Source organism: Protomyctophum bolini (genome assembly GCF_963924005.1).
Source record: "Protomyctophum bolini genome assembly, chromosome: 18".
NCBI lineage: Eukaryota > Metazoa > Chordata > Actinopteri > Myctophiformes > Myctophidae > Protomyctophum > Protomyctophum bolini.
Genome location: NC_137879.1, coordinates 25,325,370 through 25,337,667, shown reverse-complemented (window position 1 = coordinate 25,337,667; position 12,298 = coordinate 25,325,370). Strand labels below are relative to the sequence as shown.

General features: G+C 41.2%; 1 protein-coding gene across 1 annotated transcript; it reads right to left on the bottom strand.

Moving 5' to 3' along the window:
• Positions 1-76: 76 nt before the first annotated feature.
• LOC308333342 (peptidyl-prolyl cis-trans isomerase FKBP10-like) lies at positions 77-9,828 on the bottom strand. Its single transcript, XM_080789693.1, has 10 exons — positions 9,432-9,828; positions 8,784-8,929; positions 7,783-7,972; positions 6,461-6,606; positions 5,549-5,738; positions 4,143-4,288; positions 3,337-3,526; positions 2,594-2,736; positions 2,099-2,262; positions 77-620 (listed from the first exon to the last, which is right to left on the bottom strand). Exons 1-10 carry the CDS (start codon positions 9,623-9,625, stop codon positions 432-434), a joined length of 1,698 nt encoding a protein of 565 aa, XP_080645819.1. The 5' UTR covers positions 9,626-9,828; the 3' UTR covers positions 77-431.
• Between the last annotated feature and the right edge of the window lie 2,470 nt (positions 9,829-12,298).

The following is a 12,298-nucleotide window of genomic DNA, read 5'->3' as shown; positions in this document are numbered from 1 at the left end:
CGAAAACAAACCAAATGGCAAAACGTTATTTCTCTTTTTTTCTTAAAAACATTTTATTCCATGAGAACATCAGGGATAATACAAAAGGTGCATGTTTGCTTTTCAACATATTCCACGCAATCTCTTTGAAACACCACTTTATGTAACACAATCATTCACTCAAACACAGATCCATTTCGATGAAACCCTTTGCACTATTTTCTTCCCGCTGTTTGAAAAAGGCTGTCATTGAAAAATAATATTAAAACACTATTCTGCATGGAGAACAAATTGTCAGTCTCTGGATGTTTTATTGTTGTTCGGGTCAGTCCCTGAGTTAAGGTCTTTGCAGACTGATGCATTTTTTGGAAATAACTGGTGGAAAATTGCCAAAAAACGCATCAGTCTGCATTCTGCAAGGACCTTTAGAGTGCACCTCCATCTTCTTCTCATCACAACTCCTCGTGTCTCTCTCTCTCCTTGTCCTCTTCCACTTTGGTTTTGAGCTCATCAGGGGTGATGACGCCGTCACTATTCCTGTCCTGGTTGTTGAACATGTCTTCGATGATGTCCTCAACGCCCAAGCCAGGCTTCATGCGACCCTTGCCCGCTGTCACCTGTTGCTTGAGGAACTCTCCAAACTAGAAATGGCAAAAAATAATTGCATCCATGTTAGTTATCGTATTGTCCCTCTCACCAAATTTATTTGCCGAAAAAAAGCAATCTATCACGTGAGATGAATATCGGTGTATAAAACTAGTACCCTTGAAGTCCTAGTATTAGACTTACTACTTTTTCATGAAAACAGGCACAGGCATACACCTGTATGCCCATGCTTTACGCTTTCATCCAAAAGTACCAGAAATACTAAAAGCCTTGAGTCTGTTTTGACTTGTGTTGGGGTGAGTTAACACATGCAATGCTCGTCGTTCATTACTTGCCCATACATACATGCCCTGCCTGTGTTGCTGGAGTCTCTTTTGATTATGTGCAATCACGTATTCATCCACTAGATGGCAGCTGTGACACCCTCTGCTGTAGATCTATTTTAGCCTACATGCAACGTGGTGAGCTGGATGGATCTGCCACGTTCAAATACTGTATGTTTAAACTGTACTGACGTGCCACTTTATTTTTTGTTATGAGTTGAGATGTAGTTATAACTGAAGTGAGTTTTACACTATATCATCATAATTGAAGTAGTCTCTCGCTGTTTTCCCGAATATTTGACGATGGGTTGTAATTCAGATTGTATGGGTTGTAACTCAGATTGTAATTTAAATGATGTCCTTTCATTTACTGTTGTACAGCATGCAATGCAATAATATATACCACTGCCTGTGCTGGCCAATCTACAATCTCACACCGCGACGCCTTGCAAGCTTGAAACTTGTTTATTCTAATTGAATTGGTCCAGTTTTGCACCTTTTGCTAGTGATGTAATCAATCATTTGGCACCAGCTGTGTGAAATTCCATAGAATTTTCTTTTAATTGGCTTCCTTTCATGTACTCTTTAGGCTACATATAAATATGTACTGCCTTATAGATCGAAATGTGCTCGGTTGGCCATTTTCTGGGTGTTAATTTAAATAAATAACATAGGCCAATAGGCTATGCTATGGAGAAAATATGAAGTTCAGTGTTGCTATGTGAGGTGAGTCCCTTATGCCCAAGCTCCTGTGTGCTTAATTTGATTTTGAAAGATGAACATTGGATGGTTTTTCTAGTGATAAGATAGCCCTGAAACATGACTGTCATAAGTACAAGCGTCATGTGTGCATTGGCTACAATGCAGCAGGATATTATTATTGTAGATCACATGGCCGTTCCATGTTTACAACTGAAGGTGGAAGCCTCTTTTGGAAAAGAGGGGGCTGGGGCTGGGAGCAGGACAAGCCTTGCTCTCTGCTGCCCAAGGTCGCCAGGGGTACTTTTCTCTGCTTGTGTCAAGGAATGCTGCTTGTGTTGCGACGGACTGGATGCGAGAAATTTCTCTCACCCTCTGTTGCTTAGTGCTTTCTGCGCCGATTACGTTCAACTCTGTAAAGCACTTAACTTACTGGTTATTCTTTCTGCTAATTTTGCTTCTATTTAAGATTAATATCAGTGTCAGTTTACCTCCTCCTTTGGAACCTCTTTGTTGTGGTTCATGTCCATGGCTCCAAATAAATCAGCAGGAGTGTCCTCTATCCACACAAACAGGTATCCTGGTGGAACGCCTTTCTCTATGGCCACCAGCTCCAGCTCAAACACTAACACAGCGCTGCTTGGCACACCAGGAGCTGAATGACACAGAGAGAGAGAGAGATTAAGGTCAGTCAGCGGTTGTCAAACATTTTCATGTTCACGTTTGTAAGTGTAAGGTTTGACGTTACTAGGCATAACGTTAGACAATTTCATCTTTTGGACCCATCAGGAATGCTTTAAATATTTATGTGTAGTACATCTGATGTCCACTAGACAGGGCACTTGGTTGGTTCAACTATACATGCATTCTAAAAGATTCATACAGTACTTCGGTGTATGCATGCACTCAAAAGTATGTTGCGCATATTGATTATGTACTGTAGGACACATAGACACATACTATGGACTGCAGACATGGTTTCTCACCTCCTTTCTCTCCGTGTCCGAGGTGAGGAGGAATAGTGACCACCCTCTTCTCTCCCACACACATGCCAGTCAACCCTTCGTCCAGGCCGTCGATCACTTTGTTTGCACCCAGTACTGTACTCTGAACGTTCGCATAGTCACCCCTGAGAAGAACATTTGAGCATGATATGTGTGAACAAGGGTATTGTTTAACAACTAAATCTGCCAGAGACAGGAGTGCAGTTTAGGATAAAAAGACAGCAGGAAGAAAAATGTCAAGATAACAGAAGGTCCATGTGGAGGTCAGTGTATGAGAAACTTACACCCACCACAGTCTTCAGACACACCTTCAATTCAATGTCTAGACACCTTCAGTTCAGACTCACACCCTGTGAGAACTCAATTGTCTTTGTCACCCTTTGTTCTCTCGATATATTAGTTCATCCCTTCTTGTCAGGTTTTGTCAACTTTTTTTAAATTGCAAATAATACTATATGTTGGATACTTTTTTTTACCATAAATGTTAAGAATGTTGTTTAGACAGCTGCTAGGTTTGGTGTTTACCTGGTATCTCCTAGTATCTCTGCTGCGCTACATTGTTCTCTCTGCACTCTAATATGTGACTATTTACCCTGTTGTTTGTTGACTAGGGTTCAAGCCATTTACCCTGATCTGATCTTACACTTTTATGTCGCTGATGTAAGAGCAAAATGGCCACTGTGTGAATATTATGGTGGTGTTGGGTTGATGTGCAAGCGACTCACGAGGAGAAGAGTAAAGTTCCGTCCATCAGAGTGCAGTTGTAGTGGTAGTCGATGTGGTCGTTGACGACGCTGGTGTCGTTGCACACCTCAGGGCGGTGGGTGACCTGGACGACCACATTGTCCTTGGGGTTGTGGAAGTCGATGACGTGGATGTCAAAAACCAGCACAGCTGAGCCGGGGACGTCCTTACCTGGACAGACAAAGACGTAATGATAAAAAATTTGACTCTGAAACATTCGTATGGGTTTGATTTTCTGGGGGGATGGGTGCCTCTGCTTTTGAGATCCGTGCTTTCTGGTCAGACGGAACTAAAAGCATGCATTTCCTTTTGGGAAGCATAGTACTGTCTGATATGTTTGATATTTATATCTGACTAGAGCGGTGCCCATTGGAGCCTCTACATCAGATAAAATGTCTGTGTCCCTATTATGCCCATATATGGAGTTCTTTGTCAGGCATGCCCAAATATAGAGATGCAGACGTCAGAACAGGCCAGCTCCATATATGGACACTGGGCACGGACCCTGTCTAGAGGCCGAGGCCTTTTGGGGCGTTTCTGGACAACCGTTGATCCGACCTACTCGACACCCGGCACTGCACTCCCTGTGGGGGTGTGGAACGTGTCTGTCGAATTTGAAGTCTGTGGGGAGAACGGTTCTCGAGTTACGTGGATTACAGACGTACGTACACGCACAGAGTGTGCATTTATAGTTAGAAGATAATAATAAATGGAACAATCTAATTAAACATTTCTAAGAGATGACTCTACTCTATCTCAATGGCTCTGGTCCTGTGAGTTGACTGACCTGCTCCCTGCTCTCCATAAGCCAGGTGTGGTGGAATGGTGATCTTCCTCTTCTCCCCAATACACACTCCCAGCAGAGCCTGGTCCATGCCAGGAATCACATAACCCATCCCGATGTATGTGTTGTATGTGCTGTTCCTCTGGTAGCTGTGGACAGGAAAACATCAATAAGTAAGTACTTTTATACATTTCATAGAACTGTCAGACTCCCAGTGTCCTAGAACTAGAGCAAGATGCTACAGTAATCCAATGGGTATGGGACCCATTGTACCTAAACTAAAGGATGAAAATGTAAATGTGGGATCATGTAACCTGAGTTATTTAAAAAAGAAAGTGTCCCTTTTTGCAGCAACTTTCTCTTTTGTGTTTACTGTTCGTGTCTCATACGGCAAACTAATAATTTACAGCCTCAAAATACACCAGACAACAGTGACGGATAACACTTCTAAAGAAGTGATGATGGATGAGAATGATTTGTATTTAGTTTACATTGTTTTAGCTTTTTCCTATACAAAAACACTCAAGTACTTACTCATGGTCATGAGTATGAGAAGGATTTTTAGCTAGGTTTGACATCACTCAAGTGAAATGTTGAGTTTTAACAGTTTATTGGCTTCTTAAAGGTCAACTTACCTGGTTTTTAACCTGGTCCTACAGTTCTATTGCAAGGACGACATGTGAAAACCTGATAGAACACGTCACTGCGTGCCACTGGCATTCCAACTCCAGCTGATATGTCCGATTATATTTTAGCCATAACCTCTATTTATAATATGAATAGAGGTTATACATGTTAAAAGGTAACATGGAAACTGGGGACAAAAGTCTTCCAATAGACTCTCCCAATTGGAAATAAAAGAGCATGATAGTACTATGGTCCCCTGTCTGTTTATGGCAGAGTGTGAAAGTTACCCCTCCCACAAACACACACACCCTTGGGGCACATTATAGATGTAAGATCGGAATGTGAGGTTTGTTTGGAGGTGGTGATGACTTGTTTTCATCCCCCGCCTGCCTGTGTGTGTGCTCAATGTGATATGTCATACATGATCTATTATCCTGTAGCTACTGTAACTCACAGCAACATCATTGAGAAGCACAACCTCAGATCCCTATTTTGGGTATGTTATTATATTGTCATACTAGTCAAACATATTAAAAAATATCAAAACATTATTTTATTTGTATTTTTTAAATAGCGCATCTACAAGCTCAAAGTACTGTATGTCATGATGCGACACACTGTGAGCTTGTAGATAAGCTATTTTTGCTATTATATAGGGCTTACATTGTTAACATGTCTGAACACAAGTGTGTGTACGTGTGAGGGGTCTCTCAGCTGTTGTCCAATGTATGAAGGCGCAAAAACAGGCTGGACACCAGTGAGGTAAAGGAAGCAGGGCTAACCTGGTGTCGAAGGTGACGCCATTGAGGAATGTTCCGTTGTAGTGGTAGCGGATGTAATCCCCCGACACCGACATCCGCTTGCACGACTCGGGCACCACCTCCTGCTCCACTGTGACATTGTCCTTGGAGTTGTGGATGTCCTCCAGCAGGACGTCAAACACCAGCGTGGCATGAGGTGGGATGTCTGTACCTGAGGGGTGAAATGAGAGGGGACACTTTTATAAGCCATACAGTCCAGACTCTGGCATAACATTTACAATAAGGTAATCTCCCACACAAACATCTGTTGTTCTGTCTGGTGTTGGTGCATTATGAAAACGTCCTGTAAATACTAACTTCTATAACATACTGCAAGTGTAAGAGCCATATATTTGATTTATGTTTTTTTTGTGTACAGTATATTCCTCCAGGTGACTAGAGGGTGTATGCTGGGGCTCGCCACAGGTTATTTAAACGTGTAACTTCCTGTGTAAGTTAATGAAGTTTATCAATCACAGGTGTTGCTGAGGAGAGAGGCAAATAGATTTCCACTGAGCTTGTTTGATATTGTTGGGCTGTATTTGTTTTCATATTTTCGCATTGAAATCCTATCTGGAGTGACAGACATACAGAGGTACACTGGTGAGAAAATAAATACACTATTAATAGATCAGTGACTTTCAGACTTTTTGTACCCAAGGCACACCAACGGGTAAGTTTAAATCTCAAGGCACACCTGTATTCATAGCTAAAAGAGACAATCTACAACATGCTCACAACACTTGTGACATGTTGTGACTTGTGAGCTCATGTAGATTCTCTCCTGATTCTCCAGGAGATTCGATAAACCAACATATAGTCTTCTACAGCTCATCACCTCTAACAAGCCTTTACTTTGTAGGTAGGTCATGCGTTCTAAAACTTAGTACTTACTGTATCCTTTTTCTCCATAGGCTTTGAAGGGCGGGATGACTATATTCCTGATCTCTCCCACACACATCCCCAGGAGGCCCTCGTCCATGCCTTTGATCACCCAGCCTTCACCAACCATCGTGTTGTAGGTTGACTGCCTGTTGTAGCTACAAGGGTTCATACAAGAGCAAAGTCAGACACACATTATCTCCGACACAAAGTACCACTTTAACCCAGGGAAGGATAAACAAAAATAAAATTATAGTAATTCTATTTTATTTATATCAAACATTTCCCCCTTTTTTTGTAAATGTTTTGCATAAATAGCCAATCTACAAGCTCACAACGTGCCGTAATGCAACTGGTGAGTTTGTAGATTTTGATCTAGAACAATTTTTTCTAAACTATACTGTAGTTATCGTGCTTGGTTTGGACGGCCCAACACTGATACAGTACAGAGACACTAACACGCAAAAGGACCATCATTCATATAAGGGATTCAGATCAGTGTGAGGTCAGATTAGGGCCACAATGTTTACTTTTATTTGACTGTGAAAGAGCTTTGTAAACAGCATCTTTAAAAGGTGTCGTGGACTTAGTCTCACAGTTCGTTAGACCCTGCATGGCGTTTCTTGAATACAAGTGTAGGAATGTCATTCCTGATGACCAAGTAACTATTTCCACTTTCTACCCATCCCAAACGGCACCAAACTATTTTAAAACTTTACATTGTAGATTTAGATTATTATTACAAAATATACATTTACCACTTCATTTTGGCCATTTGTAGATTTGAGTACTTTTTACGTTTTGGTACATTATGTACATTTTGATACCAATACTTGTGTACTTCTACTCAAATACATTTTGAATTCCGGACTTTTACTTGTAACAGAGTATTTATAATGCAGTATTGATACTTTGAGTACTTTTCCCACCACTGCCCAGGAGTTTTCCAGGGGTATCCAGAGAACTCGCCAGTTTACCAACTCGCCGCAGTGAACATCATCAGTGTAGTATGTCAAACCCACAGCTGTTATAGTTCATTTCCAAAGTGATTAATTAATTATTTCGTGCAATTAAATGGTCAGCTAGATAATGATAAAAAGTTGAGTAGCCTATGTGAATACCAATTATAGTAGGCCTACCAATTCAGGATATTGTTTACTAATGAATTACATTGTTTCAGTACTTTGGTGTTTAAACTTTAGCATTCCTACTTCATCTAAACTCTAAACAACTATCCTCTCTCTCTCTCAATTCAATGCAATTTAAATGCACTAAACCGCAGCGAGTTGGAAAACTGGCGAGTTCTCCGGTATCCGTTCCAGGCGGCACCTCACCTGGAGTCAAAGGCTGTTCCATCCAACAAGGTGCCGTTGTAATGGTATCTCACATAGTCTGAGCGCACCACAGAGCGCTTGCAGTCTTTGGGAGTGGATTTGGTTTTGGTGATGACCAGGTCAGCCTTGTTCCACAGGTCCAACAGATGCACCTCAAACACCAACGTGGTGTCTGGGGGGACCACATCACCTGTGGGGAAGCAACAGTTAATCCAAACAATCGATTATTTAAAAAATATATATATACTTTTTAATAAATATAAATTGAATCACGGGTGTAGTCACGATTTAATGGCGGGTTGGAGCACTTTGCCACGCGCACACGCTCGTGCAAGCACGGCCACCGATTGGAATAACCTTGCCCGTTAATTATTAACCCACAATAGAAATAATCAAAAATAAAATAATGAATAGTTCCAGCCCTAGTCATATGGGCCAGAATCTCATCACTTCGATCTTTAACACTGGACACGTCAAAATCAATCAGTCAAGCAATTAGTAAAAAATAACAAAACTGTCAGGGAGATCCATTTTTACTTTTTAGAGAGTACATTACTACAATGTGAAATCCTGAGTGTTCATTTATCTTTGAGTAGGTATGTGGACTTTTATTATTGACAGAGTACAGATGGACATACATGGGTCAATTTGGTTTCATTTATTTTGTACTCTCTCAGTTGCAATCTGGAACTAAACATTATTTTAATCAATCTGGAATGTGGAGTGCGTTAATACAATATACATAACTAGTACATCTGCAGACAGTGATTGGAGGTCCCTATATCGTGTGTGTGTGTGTACACACACACACACACGAAATCTGTTAATCCACATAGCCCTTTATAGGCCTACTATGTGATTTGAGCTCCTACGAAAAATGTGGAATATTTTTTTTAACATTTTAACAACTCAATCTTGACATGAAAAGGTTTGAGAAGCATATGTGATCAGATCTATAGACCAAGGGAGTGAAGGGACACATTGTACACTTGGACACTTACCTGCACCGGTGCTTCCATAGGCCATGTTTGGGGGCACAGTGACCTTTCTGCGCTCGTTTACGCACATCCCCTGCATACCCTTCTCAATTCCGGCGATCAGTTTCCCCTCCCCGATGAGGCCGACCTTTGCATCTCCTTTCTGATAACTGAGGGAGACAAAAGATGGGAAACGGATACAGACAATTAAGAAACATTCATTTTATGGAGCATGATGGTCGCTTTTTAACATTACATTGAATGGTGCAAGCTAAATAATTGATTGATTTTTTTAAGAATAGTTGACAGACAATAGTCTTTTGTAGTCTTGAAATAGGCCTCTACTAGGCTAGTTTTATCAGAAAAATACTTTTAGGCGAATGAAGCCGATTGCAGAAAGGGAGTTCATTTGAGGTGACCTCACAAATCACGCCTGTGATTATCGCCACATACACAACCATGAATTAGTTGTAGCTATAACAACAGATAAACAAATATATAGCATACATGTTTCCATACTTAGGTTTACTTTGCAAAAGTTTTTTTTCTTCTTCTTAACAAAGAACAACAAACGTTTAGTCTCTCTTCTTCGATCGCAAGAGGAAAACGCATTCATTCAAATGTTCACAAATGAATGAATGCATTATGCATAGGCCTATGGCACACACTCACCTGGAATCAAAGATTTTCCCGTCCACAAACGTAACGTTGTAGTGATATCGGACATAATCTCCGTTCTTCACCTCTCTGGGACAGTCGGTAGGTATGGAGTATCTGTCCACCACTATCTCCCCGGAGCGGTTTGGGTTGCAGTCCACCACCAGAGAAGACCAGAGGAATAACATGAAAATACTAGCGCCAAACATCTTTACACCCCCAAAAAACTAAGTTATAATTAGGATATAAATATATTAAAGATATAGTGCAAAGTTGAATCTTCGTTTCTGGCTCGTGCGTTCGTGTCTGTAGTCTGTTCTGTACACGCACACAGAAGAAGAAGAGAGAGAGGGGGGAGCTCCTTGGTGGAACGGTGAAGAGCAGAGCTGCTGGAGGAATTCTGTAAACGTGGACAGTCTGCAGTAGCAGTTTGCTGCTCAGGAATTAAGCGGTTATACCCACATCGGTGGCCCATCAAATATTGTGACCCTGTAGCTCCACAGAGTCGACGTGCAGCCAAGTGGGGGTCGCCCGGGCCGGGGACATGATACAGGGGGTCCACTCCACAACTCTCGGTCATCTAATCTACTGTATATCTCTAGAGTATACAGTAGGACAAAAATGTTAGAACAGTAGAGCAGGTTATATTTCAATATAGCATATAAGCTAAAAATAAATAAATCTAAATCTGTTCACAAGACAGTCACATTCCAAGGGATGTTGAACGGTGCTGCCTGCATAACTGTTTTCAGACACCGCACAATACACAATAGGCCTACAAATAGGCTAAGAACCTAAGCAATACAGGGATGTCAGACCAAGTTACAAGTATGGTAATTTGACAAAAAAAATGTAAACTATTTTTTCTCCAGATTCAGGCAGAACAAAATAGTTTGAAATGGGGGTTTAGTGCGGCTCTTAGGTGGGCATTACTACATTAGCCTAAGAGAATCGAAAAAGACCTCTACGAGAGTAAACTAGAAAGGTGCAATTCTGGGAAATTGCAAGTGTGGTTGCCTCACTATTTGATGATATGATATCTGATGATGATGATGTATGGACACACACACACACACACACACACACACACACACACACACACACACACACACACACACACACACACACACACACACACACACACACACACACACACACACACACACAGGGGGTGATATATATTCTGGTACCACTAGGCCTAATTAATATACCGGTATAGATCATAGGCCTATAACTATAAAGTGGAGATATGTGAATTCTTTGGCCAGCGTATCTCCTTTTTTTTGTCAGACACCCCTCTCCCTCCCTCTCTCTGTTGTGTGCCTTAAAAAGAAAGGGGGTTGATGATGGTAGTGTCTGTGCTGGACATTGGACTGATATTAGCAACATGGGCAGCAATGCTGTGTTCATTCCACCATGTTTACTTGTAACTCCAGGCAAATACGCGGATATACGAGCATCCTACATGATCTAACACTTTAGTGATCTCCTTTCTTTCTTTTTCTTTTTTATTACTTGTGCTCTATTTTGTTTGGATACCCATTCAGGAAAAGGAGTCGGACTGCGTGTGGGTTGGGTTTCAGGGTATAGAACTAGAGTTTCCTGTTTGACATGATATGATGATTGCACCACTCACTTCACACGGGTGTGATTTTTTAAACGAAGTGATCGTCGCTCCGTACATCACAATCGGTCTACAACATGTTTTGATTATCATTCTTGGCCGCTAGATGGCGATAAAAGGCACGGAATGTTCCTCACTGTGGCAATTTAATAGGTGAATATGGTGTATAAAAAGAGACAGAGAAACGAAAAGCAAGGTGGGAATAGTCTTTAAAGATCAGAGCAGCATTTAGCTTGTAGAATATAATGGTGGATAAAGTAGGCTGCTCCTTTTTTTACTTGAGTAAAAATACTGCATTGTAGAAATTACTCAATACTCATTACTTGTAACATATTGTGAGTGGGCAATAATCTGCATTGCCAGACTATAGCAATTGCACAACTTTATTATTATTATTAGTAGTAGTATTGGTATTATTATTGGACTATTGATGTCATAATCTGTATGGTATTTTCCATTATTACGTTATATCATGCTGAGTTATAAGACATTGCCCAGCTAACATGTCCATCTGGGCCCCACGATAGGGTGCAGTTCTAGTTTATTTTGCCATAACACCCACATTTTACTGTGTGGAAACACCGGGTGTGGAAACACCGGGGGGGGAAATACCCCCCCCCCCCGGCCCCACTGTACTGCATCCCAGTAGACCCAGGGTAACAGAGTACATCGATGAGGATTGGCTTCAGTGCTTGGTTACAGCTTGGTCCCCCAGGCTGGCCTTGAACCTGCTTTGGCCATGTACCTCGGTACACAGTCGCATTGGTAGCCACGCTAGAACTCGATCACCTAGAGCACCTCCACCAATTACACTTGTTTCTTTAGGGCTTTTATGTCGAAAGTGTGCATTGTTTTTTAACCTAAAGAACCTCTATATTCTGAAAGGTGGGTTAAGTCAGACATTCTCAACTGCATCAAGTTCGAACCTGCTGAAGATTTAAAGGTCGGTCCCTGTTTCAATCCTGGATTTAGGCAGTTCAAATGAGGTACAGAAAACCCTTCGACTCTTTGGCTGATCTCACGGAGTGAAAAACTTTATGAGTTTACAGAAGAACAAAAGAAACAAAAAATAAGTGTGAATTGTCTGGAGGCAGAAAAATGCGGAAAATGCGGAATTTTGAATTTGAAAAAACGATGGGTTATAGCCCATTTTTTTTGAAATTTTGAAAAAAAAAAACTTATCCTCGTTTCTCATCATTTTGGACCATGGGCTATAGCCCATATCGTTCTAGTCAGGGTTCTAGTCTCATGAAGAACA

What these genes read in the sequence shown, in the direction of transcription:
- LOC308333342 (XM_080789693.1), bottom strand. Translation starts at nt 9,625, where the DNA reads ATGTTTGGCGCTAGTATTTTCATGTTATTCCTCTGGTCTTCTCTGGTG. An exon ending in GGCGTCACCTTCGACACCAG is followed by an intron (nt 4,289 to 5,548) that starts GTTAGCCCTGCT and finishes TCCTGTCCACAG; the next exon opens with CTACCAGAGGAACAGCACAT. An exon ending in GGAACTTTACTCTTCTCCTC is followed by an intron (nt 2,737 to 3,336) that starts GTGAGTCGCTTG and finishes TGTTCTTCTCAG; the next exon opens with GGGTGACTATGCGAACGTTC.